At 31.1% G+C, this 20013-nt stretch overlaps 1 protein-coding gene across 1 annotated transcript in view; it reads right to left on the bottom strand.

Annotated features, from left to right (window-relative positions):
- LOC107451703 (cytochrome P450 3A25) overlaps positions 1-19685 on the bottom strand; it is a 39412-nt gene extending 19727 nt beyond the window's left edge. The window contains exons 1-6 of the mRNA XM_016067879.4: positions 19469-19685; positions 16454-16550; positions 11528-11580; positions 7668-7764; positions 3973-4086; positions 2588-2676 (exon numbers count right to left, since the gene is read on the bottom strand). Of these exons, the coding sequence (XP_015923365.2) occupies positions 2588-2676; positions 3973-4086; positions 7668-7764; positions 11528-11580; positions 16454-16550; positions 19469-19557 (539 nt within the window). The 5' untranslated portion in view covers positions 19558-19685. The remainder of the gene's footprint in view (positions 1-2587; positions 2677-3972; positions 4087-7667; positions 7765-11527; positions 11581-16453; positions 16551-19468) is intronic.
- Positions 19686-20013: the final 328 nt, after the last annotated feature.

Below are 20013 nucleotides of genomic sequence, written 5' to 3'. Positions count from 1 at the left end.
TGGGAAAATGATAATACTAAATACTATCAACTCAAAACTCTTTATTTACATTGAAAAAAATATACATTTTGCAATGTCTCAGTTATACACGCAATTCAACTTAAAGTAACATCAGTATGACTTCTGTTGTTGCAGATTAAATGACCAATAAGTTATATTAGGTTGTAAGATGTTAGTTTAAGCAGGACTGTTGATTTTTTTGCTAGTTATTTATTGTTAGCTTGTTTTTTACGGTTATTAATTGTTTTTTTAGTATTAATTTTTAATTTTTTAATTATAATTGTTTATTCTTTTGTTTGTTTTTTGTGAATTTTAATTTAATTGTTACATATGCTTCGTAGCGTAATAACATTTGTGTAATATCAATTAATAATGTAACAACAATTGTGATCGGTGGAGTGCCCAGAATATTGCGACGCGTGCCATAAATGGCACGCGTGCTATTGGTTCGCCATCCCTGTTCTAGTCAATAAGATCGAAGATATGTGGGCAGTCATAAAAAGGGACTTCAGAAAAAAATGTCATCGCCAGTCTGGTACCACAGACGCCATTTTCGATTCGTTTTTCGCAGAATTTGTGTGGCGATGGAGGTACACAGATTTTATTCATGATAAATTTAGACAGTATCTAACTGCTATTAGAGAATTCGGGGCATCTAAATCTGAGGATATTCACTCTTAACGAAGAAGTGAGTTGTTATTTTCCTTTTCTTTCTGTGCTTACTCCATTAATTTTTGTTTCGGTTCAAAATGCATTTTATTGGGTTTATTAATTTTGCTCATATCGGGCTCTTTGCAATTTTATAAAGTTTGGGCCGACGTTTTGTTGAAATTTTCCAATGTTTTATTGAAATATCATTATATTTTAGCAGCCATTCCTGTTATCACGGTGTTCCACCAAACAGGAATGGCGTCAAACATAAATCGCCAATTTTGCCAAGGGGCACCCTCAAGTATATTTTTACCCCTAACTCAAATCATTACTGCTTCATCAAGCAGTGCTTCATCTCCGCCCCCCAACAGTAATTTAAGTTTTAAACTGAAAACAATTAAAACCTAATGAAAAAAGAACTTTAAAATATGGCAAACAAATTGAAACATGTAATATTAATAAGTTGATGCCGACTAATATTTCCAGAGCAAAAACCACTGCAAATAATTGCCCAATTATATAATTGCCAATATATAATAAAAACATATGTAACTGAATTTCGACAAATTAAATTATGTAATTTAATTTTTTTGTCAGATTGAATACTAATAAAAAAACAAATGTAAAATGAAATAATTATGTTATCAATGATCAATAAGCACTTTTGTCTGAATTGTTATAAAAAATAAGGTGAAAACAATAAAATTAAAAATTATTTACAATAGATCTCTGAATATTTACAAAACCTAGCTATGTACATTTTTCATTGAATTTTCTTTTCACACCATTTTGTGTACAAATGATTTGCACTTTTATGCATTATTTAAGAAATATCTCAAACAAATATGAACTGTTAATTTATATTTCTGCCTCAACGATTTTTTGAAAGTAAGTAAAAAACAATTATAAGTAATGAAAAACAATGATAAATTAAAAATTATTTGCCAAACCTCCTTTATACAAATTTTTTTATCAATTTCTTTTCCATATTATTCGTTTTCATTTAAACGTCTTGACTCTTCAACGTTTCTTCGTCACGCATTTCGCTGTCGCGTATTGATAGCACTACCATTATTTTCCCGGTAATTTTGTGCTACTTAATTGGGTATAATATAAAAAAAACACAACTACTTCCACTTAGTAGGAATAATATTTACCATGACGCAATGCTAAATTCTATGCCACTATCCACATAAATGCCACTATCCACATAAATCAATTATTAATCAAAAATCGAATATCAATTACTTTTCTTCATAATGCAATAAAATCTGGCGAGCAGCTATTTAAACGATCAAACACTTCGCTTGTTTATTTGTGGCTTGAAGTTAGGCTCGCAGAAAATGCCGTTCATGGGTTAAATTTAGTAGGAATAACACAACCTGTGACGTAGGCTATAGTATACCCAATTATGTTTTGCCCTATGTCGCTACTGATATCGCCTAAGATATTCACGGCGATCCATTTTATTTACGAGATATAAGTATTTTAAAGTAAACTCTGTTCAATATATTTCACACATTCAATGCAAAATAGAAATCGCAACTAGCTTTAACTGGTAAGTTTAGTTGTAACATTTCTGTAGACAGCATTATTAAAAATTATTACCTTTTCACACACATGCGTTTTCAGTTTTGATTGGCTATGTGTTATCATTCCACTCTCTTCTTATATTATATAAAGATATATATATATATATATATATATATATATATATATATATATATATATATATATATATATATATATATATATATATATATATATATATATATATATATATATATATATATATATATATATAATATATATGTATATATATATATATATATATATATATATATATATATATATATATATATATATATATATATATATATATTATATATATTACGTTTAAAAATTTTTTTTTAAGAATACTTAACGAACACCTGACCTCTTCACAGATAATGGTTTTTCTTTCTGTGCTGATATTTTGAAATTTTGAACCAATGTTTTGGAGCAGTCTTCGAATATGCCCAAAATCTAGAGAAAGGCAAATTAAAATTTTATCAATTTCAAAATTTAATAATACTAAATTATAAGCAATTAATAGAAATATATGCACTTTTATATACTGAAAGATCATGCAATAAACGTCTCGTTTTGAACTCTTCACAAAGTGAAAAATAAATGAACCAAAGCTTACAAGACCTGAAAATATCAAGTAAAGCTTCCCTAGTTATAATTTTCTTGAAGAAAAAAAGATTAGAAATTGGAAAAAAAACTAGCAAGAATATTGGTTCTAGATTTATGCCAATTAGCAACATATAAGCTTTTCTCAGCTTTTTATAGAAATCTTAGCCGCTTGTACTATAGTTTTTCTGGATGTTAATAAAGTGTCGGATAGATATGCGTTAGATAATAGCTAGATTCTAGAAGAGTACGAGCTGGAATTTCGTAAATATTCTAATTAATTAAAACATTAAATATCTGATCGAGTTCCTGTTCTATCAATTTTTGTTATTCGGGATTGTCCAAACCCGTTTCCACGATAGTGTTCAACGATTCAATGAGAGGAATCCCATTTCCAATGTACATTGCTTTAAATAATAAAAAATAAAAAAAGTACGCACCACCCTAAATAACTCGCGATCCTAATGATCATCACGTCCTAGTGCTGATCCAATCTTTATTGCTGGAGGGCGTGATATCAACTAAAAATGTGTTCCTTACAATATTTTGTACCTACCGGGTTAGTTAGAGGTGATTTGCTTAAATTTGGCTATAATGTTAAATAACAAGTTATTACCAAATAGAAGTCTCAAGTTTGGACAACGTGCGATGAGATAACAGGAAAAAAACATTGGTTTAATTTTGGTATTTGTAATTACCAAGGTTTATCAGGACAATTAAGGGAAGTTCTAGTTGGCAGCAATGCTGAATAACGATTTTACCAAGTCTCAAATTTGGACCATATGTTTTCTATGAGACAAAGAGATAAATTAAAAAAGCTTAATTTCAATATTTTGTAACTATTAGAGTGATTAGGGGATAGACAGTTATGTTCATTTACACATTCCACGAAATACCACCATGTGTTTGATGCAGCATAGCTCCTGCGTTTAAGTCATTAAATCACAAAGAAGAGAATTCGTGCAAGTGAAGGGCAATTTCAAACAGGCTTCTTTGGGGTTTGGTGATAGTCACTGAATTCAGGAAGAGACTACTAATAAATAATATTCTATTAATATGTACTGTTATTCTCAATAAAAGTGTTTATTTCTATTATCCACTATAGTTTTTTTCTTTTCAGTAACAAAACTGTTTTAAATCACTTACTCTTTTAAGCTTTTTTGTTGTGAATGTGGGAGAGACGATTGACCTAATTCTTCTCCAATAATCTCCTTCACTTATTAAAAGAGATCGGCTCAAAATAGGGCAACCTTGAAAAACCTAAATATACAGAAACACATTTATTTCATTAAATAAAGATTGGTATTTTGCTTAAAGTATGTTGAAGTTATTTCCTTAGAAATAGTAGATCGAAAAAAAAAAGAGCGATTTTCTGTTTCTGCGGAAGGTTTAGCTACGAGCGAGGCGAAAACAAACTTACACCTTCTCGTGCTCGATGGTAGACAATATATCGTTGTTATCTGACGATTTCCTAAAGTAGCCAAGTTTGGCTATTCGGAGATTTAAAAAATTCATGAGAAATGAAAATGCGTTTGAGCATTTATCTTTCTTTGTGTTTAGATTTAAAGACACCTTCTAAAGAGTATAGAGGAAATTTGTCTAAATTATACCACTTTTCAACTTAAATTTTTAATCAGTCATAAATCACTAACAATTACATTTGAAATATTAAATAATAAAATGGATTTTTTTATAATTATATTTATACCGTCAGATGGGGTGACTTTGTGCAATGAGGGGTGGTTTTGTGCAAACTGTCATTTTTCAATTTTTGCGTCGTGTCATCTAGGGGTATTTTTTTTCAGCTCGGAATCAACTAATTTGAGTTGTCAACATAACAAACTAATGGTTTACCAAGAACTGGCAATGTAAACATCATCATTCTTGGAAAATGGTGAGTTCAAGTTACAAACAGTTTCAATTTTTTAACGACGCAAAATCGGAGCCTGGAAAGTCTGCTCGGTTGACGAAGTTCCAGTTATCCTGGCCAGGAAGGTAGGCTATACTTTAAAAGTCTTATCAATTGAGATAACAAATTATGCATTATTTTTTGTTTTTAATTATTATAATGTTAGTTATTTAATAATTAACAAAAAAAAATGCACCTTGGGATGACTTTGTACAATTTTTTTTCGGAGAAAAACGTTTAGAATACCTATTATCGATATTAGGATATTATTTAGGATACCTATTCGGTACGTTTAGATACCTATTATCTGATTCATACCAGGTGCTTCCCAAATTGTACGAACCTCAAAAATATTGAGTACTTATGATAAAGTAAATAGGAAGGCGATCCTTAACAAAAGTTATTTTTAAAGAGCATATTAGGAGAAGGGATATAAATGTTGTAACTGCTTCAGGTATAGTAACAGTAGAATGTGCCTAAATTCATGCCTGACGTGTAGAGGTACTGCAAGCTGAGATAGAATCTTCTTAGGATTTACATTCGATTTTCTACTTCTTAGGTTTTAGAAGTAGGGGGGGGGGGGATTTGTTTGACTGAAACAATCACCATAGAAGGTACTGGTACAGATCTGTCTATCAAACTACATTACTAGCCAATAATTATTGCATCATAACTAACAAATCACAAGGCCCATTACATCTGTGTTTTTAATTACTTTTTCCTTTCTGAATATAAGGGAAAATATATTTCATCATAAAGATATTTAATATCATTGAATTTACTGAAAAAAATTCGTTTCTTACCGACTGAATCAGGTTCTGATTGAGGTATTCAGCTGGCAAAAAGTCAGTGCAATTAATGATTAATCCACTAAAATTTTCTTTTGTTGTTTCGTGTTGAGTTCTTCTGTTGTTTTCTTATGCCATTCAGGCAAGAGAGGAGCTCTTCTTCTTGTTTTCAAATGGCGCCATCTATGGCCAAGAATTCATATTCTGCCACAGCATGCGTTACAGTCCGTTTTATAGGGAGGACACATTTACAAGCCACCCATCACTTTACAGATCGTAATTTTGACATGAACCTGAGCACGATCAATCTCCGATCCAGTACCCCTAAACGGAGAGTTTTTTTTAACATGGGAATTTGGAGGATTTTGTGACTCTGACAGATTTAGTGTGCACCAGTCACAATTTTGCTCATGGTGCTCCTCGACTGGCGGGGATCGAACTCACGATTTCTTGAACATCGACCCAAAGCCCTGCTAACCAGGCTTTCCCTGCCTCAGAGTTCTGTTGTTACGTTCTTATTATGAACTACATTCATGAAAAGAGAAATTTGATGTTGGATGTAAATTTAGTTCAGAAATTGCTCTAATCCATTTTCCAAATTTTTGGCTTTATTACAGTTTAAAAACGACCTGTTCACTCGTTGAAATTGATACGTTGCTCTTAAATCGAGCGTTATGTTTTAGGAGCTCATACGAGTTACGATTTAAGCAACTACGCATCACTTTAAATAAAGTATTATTTCTGCTCTTAAACAATAGTTAGCTTGCAAAGAGGTAAGTAAGAGATTAGAGAATGATTTAATGCTTAGTAAATAATTATATGACTTATTTACTACTCAAGATATTACTTTAACATATCCAAAGTATTGGCTAATCCAACTTTGGTATATCTATATATAACTTTGTTTTCCTTTCTTTTTTTGCGCATTGTACAGAATAATAACAGAGGAATTATGTTTTTTTCCATTGAAATAACATTAAGTTAAATTAACAAAAAATTAGTTAATTGAACCCTGTTTCTTCACCGTGCTAACCTTAAAAGTATTTACCAGGAACCGCTTCAAGCTATAGTTTTTTTCGTCCCAGTATGAAACTTTAATTCTTTTTTCTTTTTTTAAAGTAGCACACTACACCGCAAATTACGAAAAAGATTGTTAACCGCAGTTGTTGCGCTACACTGTAAGAGCTGTGGTGTAATATCTCTCCGAATATGACGCTGAACAACCAAAACGTTGTGTCAAGGAACACTTCCGGATTAATAAGAAATCAAGCTTTCATATATTATTTAAGGGGTGTAATTTAAATCTAAACAATAAAAATTCAATATCTTAATCCGCACTTTTTCATCAAATTATAATTATTTTTACTTCGGAGAACACCAATGCTGGCGCTTGGCACGATTTGAATATCAAGATGCGCCAAGTATGAATAGTAGAAATTTTAACGCTGCTATTCATCAACAGAAACAAAAATTGGCCACGAATTATGTAAGTATATTTTAGTTGTGTAGTAAGGATAGTTATATTTTGATTTTAAAAATTCTGAGAATTGTATTAAGTGATTTTATTTTTGTAATTTCTATCTGCTTCCGTTTTATTAAGCCTAATTCGAATTCGTTTAAAGATACTGTCCGAGCTACGCGGATGTTTCATTCGCAAACTTTTATTTTACGAATTAGTGTATACATGCATTCTAAATTAATGAATCTTATTTAATATTGTACTGTAAAAATAACTTTACCGCAAGTGTATTTTAATGTAATCATAAGTTTTGATGTTAATGAGTAGCAAAAATGGTGGCGGCTACCTTACAACAAATGGTTAAAAAAAACATTGGTGTAGTGAAACATTAGATTCAAGAGGGTGGTCTTTCACTTTGTTAAGAAGTTGCAACCATTTTTTAGTTAAATTTTTTTGCAGTGTTTATATTCTGGATCCTGTGCTAACTTGAAATAACTTTTTAATTCTCAAAATTTTTAGAATTTCCGTAAACCTGATACGGAATGGCATTATACAATTTTTTACAGAGTAAATTTCCTTTACCTTCACAGGTGGATTTAATTTGACACAAATAATATTTATTTTCATTAGTATGAAATCATTAGTGCGTGAACATACTTAGAACATGGGCTTAGAAGAAACTTACTCTTCGATTCGGAAAAATCTGGAAATCCGTGATAAAAATGTCTCTAATAAGTTTTGGATCACCAACTACTAGAACGGGACGAAGACCTTCAAAAAAACTGAAAAAAAGTCATAAAATAATTTTATTTCAGAGCAAAATGAACCTTTGATAACTTGATAGAGTTTTCTATAAAAGAATTACGAGTATAAAAACATTATTGAAGGAATGGCTAAAAATTATCTTTTATTTTATCACCGTCTTTGAACAACAGAGCAAATCCTGAGTTTACGACTACTGATGTTTAATTTCATAGCCTTGAAATTTTGAACCCAATCCAGAAAACAACGGAACTCATAGATTCAGCTTTGAAGCAAGCTAGCTTCCATGGAAGATTTTTTTGACGGATCTTGAGAGTTACATGAAGAGAAAAACAACGAAAGCCTTCCACGATTAACCCGTCTATAAAAGATTCTAACTCATGATCCGTCCACAACTAAGAATATTTTACGTCAGTATTGTGGTTGGTGCAATCCAGGAGCAGAATTCGTATCAATCAGCTACAGCTGAAATTTGAATCTGTGTCATCAGGAGGCGAGAGCTCAATCCCCCAAATCACCACGGCTCCTATCAGATGGTTTTATAAATGTTTTTTTTTGAAATTTTGAAATTCTGACTACCAATGTTCAACCACGTAGGCGAGCAATTATGAGCTCAATCCAAAAGACAAGAGAGTTCCTAAATCAAGTATTGAGTGAAATTTGCCTTCGTGGAGGTCTTTTTGATGGAACTAACCCACATTTGCGTTACATGTAGAGGAAAACCACAAAAAATCCCACGGTTAGCCGTCACTGGGATTCGATCCCGAGGCACTTCACTAGTAGGCGCGTGCTCTATGCTCTGATCTACCAAGGCTTAAAATATAAGATAAATACTATATTGAAAATATTTTTGCACAATATGAGTTTTCCAGAGTCTTTATTCGAAATTTTATTTATGTTCCTGCAAAATTAAAAAAAATCCCACCACTCGGAAATTTTGCTTTTACTCCTTAGACGAATATCGAAATTTAGTTTCGATTATTATTTTGTAATTAATTTAATGTTTTTAAAAAATAAAGCTTTCTTGTAATGGAAACTAAACTCATGCTTGTAAAAATTGCAACACCATGAAGGACTTATGCGGGATAGCTGAAATTTTCAGGAAATGCAAAGTAGAGCATGTTATGCAAATGATTAGAATTTCAGATCCGTAGGGCATGCGCATGCTGAGCAGCGCCCTCTGAACGGCTTATGGATCCGAATAAATAGACGGCTGTAGCGACGCGTGTATGGTTATCGGTGGTAATCTGCTTGTGGTAAACGTTAGCTTAGTCGTTACTTATGCCTCTTCGACGAAAGAGAGCAAGTTTTCAGCAACTTACGGACTTTGAACGGGGGAGAACCATCGGCCTTCAGGAAGCTGGATTATCTTATGGTGCAGATGCCGCTCGTGTGCAGCGTAACAGCAGCACAGTGGTGCGTGTTTGGAAGCAGTGCTGCAGCGTGGACTGCGCGCAAGGGACTCCATTATACAGGATCCCCCTCACGCTAAACCATCGCCGCCTGCGGCTGCAATGGGCCAACCAGAATAGGGACTGGCGTGCTGATTGGCAGCGTGTTGTGATTTCTGACGAATCCCGCTTTAATTTGTAGTACCATGATGGCCGCATTCGTGTCAGTCGCTATGCCGGTGAACGCCACCATCCGGAGTGTGTTATCGAACGCCACAGTGGACGAACATCCGGAGTTATGGTCTGGGGTGCCATAGCATATCATGGACGGTCTCAATTGCTACGAATTGTGGGTAATCTGAACAGCAACCGGCACATCAGTGAAGTTCTACAGCCCCAAGCTGTTCCCTTCCTTCAAGCCTTGCCAGGCGCTGTATTTCAACAGGACATTGCCCGCCCTCATATTGCTAGCATCGCGGCAGATACAGCTTCTTCTTTGGTCTGCGTATTCCCCGGATATATCACCGATTGAGCATGTGTGGGATTTTGCTGATCGGCGTCTCACTCGTGATCATCGTCCTGTTGCTTCTACAGACAAACTTTGGGTACGCATACAAACAATATGAAATTCTCTTCCTCAGGCAGACATTCAAACTTTGTATGACTCCATGCCACGTCGTGTATCAGCACTTATTGCGGCGCGTGGTGGTTACACAAAATACTGATTTTGATCTCTTGTTATTGTTTGTTTGCTTTGAAAATTCAATCATTTTTTTGTACTACTACTAGTCAGCTGTGTATTAAATTTAATTTAATTATGACGATTCCTTCATGGTGTTGCAATTTTCACAAACATGAGTTTATATTAGCTATTTACGCTTTCTCAAGCTTACAAGTAAATTGGCAAAAAATTGCTGAATAATTATAAAGTCGGCGAGTACACTCTAAAAAAAACAATAAATTATGAAGAAAAAAACACAGGTTTTGCAAAGAAAAAAGACTGCTGGTTAAAAGATAAGTAGATACTTTATTTACGTCGCTCTAGAGCTGCCCAATGGACAATGGAGACGGTAAACATCCCTGAGAATGGTCCAAAAACTCACAATTTTGAATTTGTCATCACGATTTTGATCCTCTGCTGGATGGCACCTCCGCTTCGGTAGCCCGACTATCCACGTGCGAAGTAGAGCACTTTACATAGAACAGTTTAACGAGGACCGATACAGAGCACCCTTGGTTCCTAATCAGCTGTTCAAAGTTGTCACCCGCACACTGGCTGCAAACAGCGATGCTTGACTTCGGTGATCTGCTAAGAACCGTGTCTTAACGATCAGTCCACTGCGGTATGAAAGAAGTTCAAAGCAAATAACAATGATTTTATACAGTACTACAGTAATTTTGTAGATTTTTTTTTTTAAATAACAGAGTTTTTTTGTAAAAATAATGGAGTTTGTTTGGTAAAATAAACAGTAATTATCTGTTTAAAAAAACAAGCGTTAATTTTTAAATAACAGTATCTTTCTGTGAAATAAAGGGTTTTATTCTGGCAAGCCAGCTAGCAATTTTTTTTGCCAATTTTATTTCCCATTTATTTTACATTCAATACTTATGTTTACAGTTTATGGAATACACTGCTTCGAGAGTGCTATTTAAAGTTTGCCAATGTTTATTACACCAGCACTAGTGTGAGTGCAAAATCTTTACGATTTATATGAGTATCGAAATCTTAAGTATTTTTATGAATATCAAAATCTTCAATATTTGTATGAGATGTTTTCAACTATCAGTTCTGTCAAAATGTGCAAAACTGTCTTGTTGTTGTTACTTTGACCATTTGCCAATATCAGCAAGCTTGCTTGAAATCAAGCCAATTTTTAAGGCAGGTGGTGCGTTTCTTGTTTTTTCAGTGGCGCAATCTATGGACGAAACTTGAACCCAATCCAGAAGACAAGGGAACTTCTGGATCAAGTATTAGGAGACATTTGCCTTCATGGAGGTCTTTTTGATGGAGCAAACTCGTATTTGCGTTACATGGAGAGGAAAACCACGGAAACCTCCCATGATTAATCTGACGTCAAGGGGACGCAACTCATAAACCGTCTCCTACTGAGGATATTTTACGTCAGCAATATGGCTAGCATGATCCGGATGTGGAATATTTTTCGACAAGCCATCGCTGATATTCGAAACCAGTACGCTACATATTCTCTGAGCCATCGCAGCTTTAACGAGATGGTTGAATAACAACGAAAAAGAAATTGGGGAAGCAGTGTAGATAATAAACGTATGGAAAATTACGTAATTGAGACAGAGGAGGTCTGGGAAGGGCTGTATTCTTTGTAGAGTGGAGAATTATAGTTCGTTATAAGGAATAAAATTTGAATTTAATTACCCGTGAATTGGTCCTAAGGAGAAATATCTGTTTAGTTCAAGAACATGCATCGGCTGCAAAAAAATGTCAAAATGCATTAAGATATAAATTAAATTCTATACTCTGATTAAGCAAATAGTTGAGATTAAATTTGAACATAATCAGTGGCTTATGACACTGTCAAGAAAATATAATTTAGAATCGACAATAACATCAATAGTAGTTTCGTTTAACTTTAACATTCTACAAAATAGCCTTAGAAGTGTTCTTACAAGATGCTCTGCAACTACCTTCCTTAATGTACATTTTTACAACTCTTTTTAAAAATTATGTTAAAAAAATATGTGTGCATTAAGTGTTGCAAATTCATATTTATGTGAAAAAGAAAAAAATGCTGGAGCAGTATTATTGCAAAAAGTTCTATATACTGTAAAAAGTAATAGTGTAAAAAATATTGGCGAGATGCCATCATTCTTGGTTTTGAGATAAGCTAAAAACATTTTTAAATACAGAACTGTCGTTATCGTGCAAAAATATATATAAAAATAAGGAAATAACAATTGTTTGAAAGAATTCAGGTAATTACTAAAAATAAGCTTTTTTCTTTTAAAAAAAAAAGAAAGGTTTTTGCTATACAGTCATAAATTGATTCTAATGCGAATGAAAATATGAGTTGTCAGTAAACAACCGAACAAAAAATGAATAAATTTATATTGAAACTAAAACAATTAAAAAATATTAAAAAATGTGACTACATGCACTATAAAATTTTTTTTGTTTACTTCAACACTAAAAATGGTGGTAACTTCAGACCAATTTTTTTTTTTTTTACAGTGAACGAATTGTTGGCGAAGAAAGCAGATTGAAAAGCCCCTGAACCAGTTTGTTTGTTTGGTGAAATTTGAGTAAATCTTAACTATGAATTTTTATATTTATTATCTGTTTTATCTGGTAATCAATCAGGTTAGGATGTTTTCAGTGCTGATTTATTAGATCTCAATAATATTTTTGTTTTCATTCTTCACTTAAATGTTAGTTTTTGATCCTTTATCTATATATTATTTTGAATTCAATTTCGACAAGGATTCTAAAAGTACATATAGTAAGGGTGGTTATTATGGAAGACTTTGTGTCCTCTTACTCTATGTGTACAGTGTACACACACTTTACAATAGTGCCATAATAAAAATTTAAAATTCATAAATTTCTTTGCGGAAAAATGGGATAACTGTAAGTGACGTTGTATGGATATCTTGATCCTGATTGGTTGATGAAACGTGGCATTTGCTTACGCTAGCAACTGTTCTTTCCATTGTTTTTCGAGTAAGCTAATCAGTTGAGTATCAATTCTTTTTAAGGGACACATTCTACATTCATTCACAAAGATTTAAATTTTTTCACTATATATTTGTAACTTAACACACAAACTGGCAAGATGCCATGTAGAACACAAGCGAATTAATATTGCATCGAAGTTGCCAGGTACACACAACAAAAATATATCATGGTTACAATAAAATGCTCAAGCAAATAATGAATCTAAGTTATGTAAAAGGCATAGTCAAGAATGAATTATATTTTAACAAATTCGATTTTAAACTTAACGTTCATTAACATTCTAACTTATGTAAGGAAATTTAGTTCGATTCTAACACGCCATCTTGTTTATAAGGTCATATGAGACCATGAGGACATAGGTCACGTGTCTGTGTATAAGCGACAGTCTTCTCAAGATGTAAGTGTCCAGTTTTTATCGAATAATGATGTCAACTTCAAAAAAAAAAAAAAAATTGAAAAAATACGCTTGAAAAATATGGTACAAAACTAAAAATTATTTCCAAGCCGTAAATCTCTTAATCCCAACGTTAGCCGTAAATCCTTTTAACCCCTTAGACCCACTTGTATAATTGTGCGTGTTAGATCTTAATCTAATATGCTCTTCAATGTTGCGTGATTATAAATAACCTCATAATGAGTAACCTTAAAGTGGCCACCTTTTTTGGAACTTTTTTGGAACTTTAGTGTGTGTAAATAAGAACTGAATAAGAATTGGTTACGAAATGTAGTACTTGCGTTCCATCTTAACTTATATATTTCAGTATAATAACCGAGTTTTAACTTCGATAATAGTGGTAATATATTAATTTTAAAAAAAGCTTAAACTGAGTCAAATTTGTCTTTTTTAAAGGCTGATAATTTAATATTAAAATACCGGCTAAAAACATACAATTCGATATTAAATTCAATAATGTATTTTAGTGTACAAGGACTATCTTAAATTTCTTAGATTAATGTTCATGGCAAAATCTAGCACTTTCCTAGCACTTGCTTTTTGAACTATTTATATAGGCAAAAAAATATAAGTGCTTTCAAATTGCAACAGCTCTTAAAGGATTAATGCATATTTTTAGTACGCTCTTTGCAAATTTTACTGAATTTATAACGAACTGATTGCAAAAAATTAAAATTTGCATGTATTTTTTGTAGAGTATTCAGTATTTTGAAAAATTCCAGTATTTTTGAAAATTTCAGAAAAAATCGAAAAACAAATACAGATTGAATGTGAATGTAACATTATCCAACAATTCTCTAACAAACAACAATTGCACAAACAGACAACAAAATGGCAATTATAGTTTAAGGAAAGGAAGAGTGTTGTACATAGTTAAAAATAAAAAACGGACAACACTGAATAACTTTTGATCTAATGATCGGATCTTCCCATTCTGGGACTCACTCAATCATAAATATTCAAAGGGGTGACATCGAATATGCTATTTAATTAGTACAGACTATGTTTTAAGTAACAAAATTAGAAAAATCGTACTTTCTCTGAATAAACATATTTCTTTACGGATTCAGATTTCTGACCTCCAAAATATAAGGGAGTAGTCGAAATCTAGAAAATAGGCTCCCCATTGTTTGGCCATTAGAGTGGTCAATTTGAAGCGCTTAATGTTAATTTTACCTTTTTGCGTATTTCTTCATATCTCGAGTAATTTTTAAGCGAATTGAAAATTTGTTTTTCTCAAAATTATAAAGCTTGTCGATCTCAAGATATATAAATAACGTAATAATTCCATGCAAAAAGTAATTTCCATAGTTCCATGCAAAAAAATGACGCTTATTAAATACTTATTATATTTTCATTTTTTTATTGTTCAGGATTAGTTGAAAAAGTTTTGAATTGTAAGGTATAAAATTTTAAAGAATGTAATTTTACATTTCAAAATACAAAATTTGAGCGAAATAGAAGGAATAGTTTCTATGTAATTAATACATTTTTTTGTTATTCAGAATGGTCGGTTTTTTTTTGCGTCTTGTACTTTGAACCAGTGTGAACATTTGCTTCTTTGATTTTTAGCTGCTGAATAATTTTTGAAACGAATTCTTGAAAAATGAATCTCAGCATTACTTACATTTGGAAATCGACGAACATACCAAAATTTTATACCTTTTAATATTAAATACCAATTTTTTTTAAAAAAAAATTTATTTTTGTTTGCTCTAAAGTTGTATCTTGTACCATTGTCAGTATTGTATCATACTCATGACCAAGTTGGGAGCAACAGGTCCAGTTAGTACATATTTCCTTGTGAATTTTGTTATTTACCCTTTGACGCAGATCGGTGTCTGCCATCGGTGTCTCTTTTATGTATTTTTTCTGCCGTTCTAATTAAAAGCAAAAATATATTTTGGTATTTTCGAAGTATAAAAAACAGCCTAACAATTGCTAAAATAATCTGTTAGATTAATGCAATTATATTTGCAATAAAATATGAAATTCAATAAAAGTAGTTTGAATTTTTTTTTCTCATTCATGGATTAATAAGTGATTAAAAATAGTATATTCATGGATTAAAAATGGATTAATAAGGGATTCTGAAAATTAAGTAAATTTAAATGATAAATAACTGTTTCTCTTAGACCTCAATAATTACAAATAAGTGCAAATTAAAAAAAAAACAAAAAAAAAAAAACAAATATTGTTTGGAAGTGAATCGTATTTGGTAGATTTTATAGTTAACGCAGAAAAGGACTCAGATTATTTTAAGCTGTATATCATTACCATAAACTGTTATAATGTTAAATATAATATTTTTCACTTATTTCGACCTGAATTAGTACAAAATAATTGGAAAAAGGTCGAGGAAAAAAAATATGAAAAATCGGCTTGAATATAAATTCTGCTTCAAAGGGTTAATCGCTGTTCTGAATAATCCCGTATATTGTAAAAATTTTACCGATTGATAGCTTATAGTAAAATGCGCCTTACCAGAAGGTTTCTATTTCGTTTGTCCCTTTTCCTTAAACTTCTTCGTGAAAGTCTACAAAGATTCACGTGATATTGTAAAATTTGTTGCCCGAGTTTTTTCAGTAAGATAAATTTAATTTTTTATTCCCTTACTTCTCGCTCCCGTGAAAATTATGAGGTAAGCTTTCATCTACTATTTCTCGTGCCCGTGATATTTCCAAGCTAGAGCGTTCAAAAGTAACTCTCTAAAAAGTTTTAAATATTTCCATCTCTTGTGTTATTCTTATTTGTTATTTTAAAAGTAAGATGACTGCGTCAGACTATTTTTAATGTAACTGGAAATAGTTTATTTTAACTAGATATCAAGACTATCCAAATATATGTATTTCGTACTCTTAGCTCAGCTACATATTCTCTTTGTGAGTACACTCAATTTGTGTTATGTAATAAAATATTCTTTTATAATGCGTACGTAAAGGAGTCAGAGTTACATGAGCATATAGAGTGTCAAATTTCAAGCTAAATAAGTTACAGAATTAAAAAAAAATGAATGCATATATTTGTGCGTACACCTTTTTCTACCTAATTTTCTTGAATAAAAATATAGACACTTCTATGGCTTTTTCTTGATTAAATAGATTTTAGCTATAAAGTTTCTCTAAAAAATTATAATAATTTTCAAAATATCTTACTGTTGTCGCAAGGTCTATCAGGGATCCAAAAAAAGGAAGTGGCTTCACATAAGGAACATTTCTATCCTTCCAATACGAAAGTTTTTTATTTGAATACCTGAAATAGAGAAAACTAATGTTATTAACGCTAACCTCTCAGATTCAAATTAGTGTGAACAGGCTCAAAGCTTGTGACTTAAAGAAAATTTTAAATTTTAAATTTCTAAATTTTAAAAAGAAGTAATTTAGAAATCTACATTTTTTAAGTGGACTAAAAAGAGAGAGTCGTTTTCTTATCACATCTAAAATAAAAAGAAGTAGAAAACAACACTCCTGAGTAATTTTTGGTGGTAATGTAAAAGTGATGTGCACGGCTTTCTTCTTTTTACGGAAGGGAAAAAAAAAAAAAAGTATATATATATATATATATATATATATATATATATATATATATATATATATATATATATATATATATATATATATATATATATATTACTTAATTGTATTATTATGTTTGAACTCGGTTCACCTCATTGGAAGGGGAATGCTCTATCATTGTAAATATAAAATCCAGAAAGCTGTGAGAATTACAAATTGCATTAAAAAAAATGACGACCAATAATACACGAACCAGTTGTTAAATACTGCCCTTTCACACTGATGCAGCGTTTCCAAATCTTATAACTTTTGTGTACCCTTTTTTAAATTTTGCGTAACGCTGTGTACCATTAATAAGAAATGAATGTATTCTTTACTATAACAAAATTGCACAAAAGTTAAAAATCACAACTGGTTGTTGACACCACTAATTATTGCAAAAAAGTAACCAATAGAAAAATACGTAATCGTAAATTTTCATGGCTAGCTTTGCTTTTAAATAAAATTTCTTGAAATTTTTGTTTGTTGCAAGATATTTCGCATAAGAACACGTACCCCCTCTAAACTGTTCCCTTACCCTTGGGGGTACGCGTACCACACTTTGGGAAACACTGTTGTATACGAACACAAACCTTCAATCGGATGCCTGCAAGTTGCGTAGGTAAATCCTGGCATTTGTCGATTTAGAAGCCAATCAGGTTCGATACAGTGCGTGACGTCACTTACAGTTATCCAATTAAATCTAATTTCAATCACATGGTTAAGCGTAATCACTTCACTTTTTTTCAAGTTGCAAGATCCAATTGGGAGTTGATGCTTCTGGCTGGTCAGAAAGTGTCCAAAATTTTAAATGGCAACAAATTAACTTTGGCCATACCTTCTTATCTCCGCCGTTCTTCCATTTCCTCTTGTCTTTGTCGTTCTCCTATTTCGTCATATCTTCGTTGCAATTTATGTGCTCATTTTTCCTTTTCGCCATCATAAACTTTAATTAATTCAAGCAACAATAGTGTATGTAACCCATATAAATATGCATATTATTCAAAATTGAAATAAATTTTGGAACAAAGAAAATAGTTAGAAATATTTAAAATAAATCCGAATTTACTTGGTTAAAGATACTTTTGCGTCTTCCTTAACACATAACATACTTGACGAGATTCTAAATATTTTATGGAACAAAAATGAAGCAAATAATCAAAAGATTACATTAAACATCGTAAATTCAAATAAATATAATAAAAGGAAAAGATAGAGTAATCAATCTAACCAGTAGTTGAGATTTTTGCCGTTGCGTTTCAGCATGTGTTGTAATTTTACCCCGTTTTGAAAAATGAAGACGAGACTCCCTTTTATATATGATTTAACATTAAAGTGATTAGATTGTTGCTTTCATTTTCTTAAATTGTTTTTAATAAAAGGAAGAAAAAAAAATGTTCAAAAAGCAGACGAAGCGAGCTTGAATCAAAATGGAATCAAGTGTGCAAAAAGTTGAGAAAATCTCAAAATTCTTTGACGCATAAGATTTCTCAATAAGCATTAGATTTAATATTTGATGAGATTTAAAATGTATAATAAACTTTTGAGTAATTTAATCTATTTGAGTATTGCTAAGGTTTGAGAATTTATAAACAAAATTATACCTATTACTCTGAAAATAAAAAAAATTTAAAATTTAAAATCCAAAATTCATTGGGACTTAAAGTCTATTTTTACAATTATGTTTAATAAATTTGAATTTTGCGATTCTTTTTATAAACAATATTATATACTTATTGCTAAGAGAACACAAAAATTAGAAATTTTAATGTGAAATGTAATCTATCTGTGGATCTTGTACTCTATTTTAATTTAAAAAAATGCTGAAGGTACTCAGGATCAAAATTCTCTAGAAACATCTAGCTTTGATAATACAGAGGATAAAGCACTGAACTGCTATTGGAAAAAACCGGTGTTCGATCTTTTATGGTGACTTGACGACCGATAACAAATGGATTTATGTCAGTTTGGTGCAATAAGCGAATTAATGTGGTTCACAATAATAAATATTGAAAAAAAAAAGAAAATTATATTGAATAAAAAGTTTTATTTTGTGGAACAGTCTCCTTGTAGTGAGATATCTTTTGCGAACTTAAGCTGCAGATTAACTTTTGAAAATGTGAAGATTTAAGAAATTAAATATTTTCTTCAGACTTATTACTAAGAAAATGATTTTTAGAAAAAAGAAACTGTGGGCTGAAAACCACAAAAAAGCTTCAATAAAACTGCACACAAAATTTGTCGATTCCCTTCAGAAAAGTAAGTTTACTTTATCTGAGTTACTTTTTTTAAATTACCTTTTAAGTATTTTGAAAAAAATATTTTGGTACGCGATAACTTTCTTTCCTTTTTTCCTTCCCAAACCTTTTTTTAATGCAATATAAATAATAAACTATAAATTTTGAATTCAATCAAAAAAGTTGACCTTTTAATAAAATTTCGCTTCATACATGTCACTGTGTACTCTTAGAATAAATTTGTTAAAATTTGTCTCATCTATTAGTTTAGGGTAGTCAAATATAAAAGATTGAATAATCTCCTTTAAGGATAACCGTATTTCTATGATTCTATAACATTTGATTGAACAACTATTCAATTTAAAATATGAATACATACCACCAGAACAAAGCAGTAAGAATTAATATTAGTAGCATTTCTGTTGAAAAATGATTTAAATATGAAAATATAAGCTCTTTGATAGCCATTATATTATCTTATCAAACAGTATGGTAGCTTTTAAAAAAACCCTCTCTCTTAATTTCCTTATCAAACAGCTAGCAAAACTTGTAAGACGTGTGAATAAATACTTGTTTGTTACTTGATTTTATGTTTTGCAATATTTGTTTTATATTTTCATTTAAGACTTTTATTGATAAAAATATTGTTAAATGGAACTATTTTATTTGAATTCAACCTACATACGAAGCAAAAAAAAATAATTCCAGAATGTAGAAATTATTGAGTCATACAAGTATTAACTAAATCTAACTTCTTAAAGTTAAACTTACTGTTTATTCAGCATAGTATAAAGATAAACAAAATAGAACGATGATCGTCTATATAATAAATAATTTAGACAGCTGTCTTCATATCTAGTAGTTGAAATAATATATTGTATAGTATACTGAACTGTTGCCAGATTTCATAAATATATAAAAACC

This window comes from Parasteatoda tepidariorum, chromosome 7 (assembly GCF_982258835.1).
Source record: "Parasteatoda tepidariorum strain Cologne lab strain chromosome 7, Ptep-v5.0, whole genome shotgun sequence".
Lineage (NCBI taxonomy): Eukaryota > Metazoa > Arthropoda > Arachnida > Araneae > Theridiidae > Parasteatoda > Parasteatoda tepidariorum.
The sequence above is the reverse complement of the archived record's forward strand: the minus strand, read 5'-3'. Positions and strand labels throughout refer to the sequence as shown.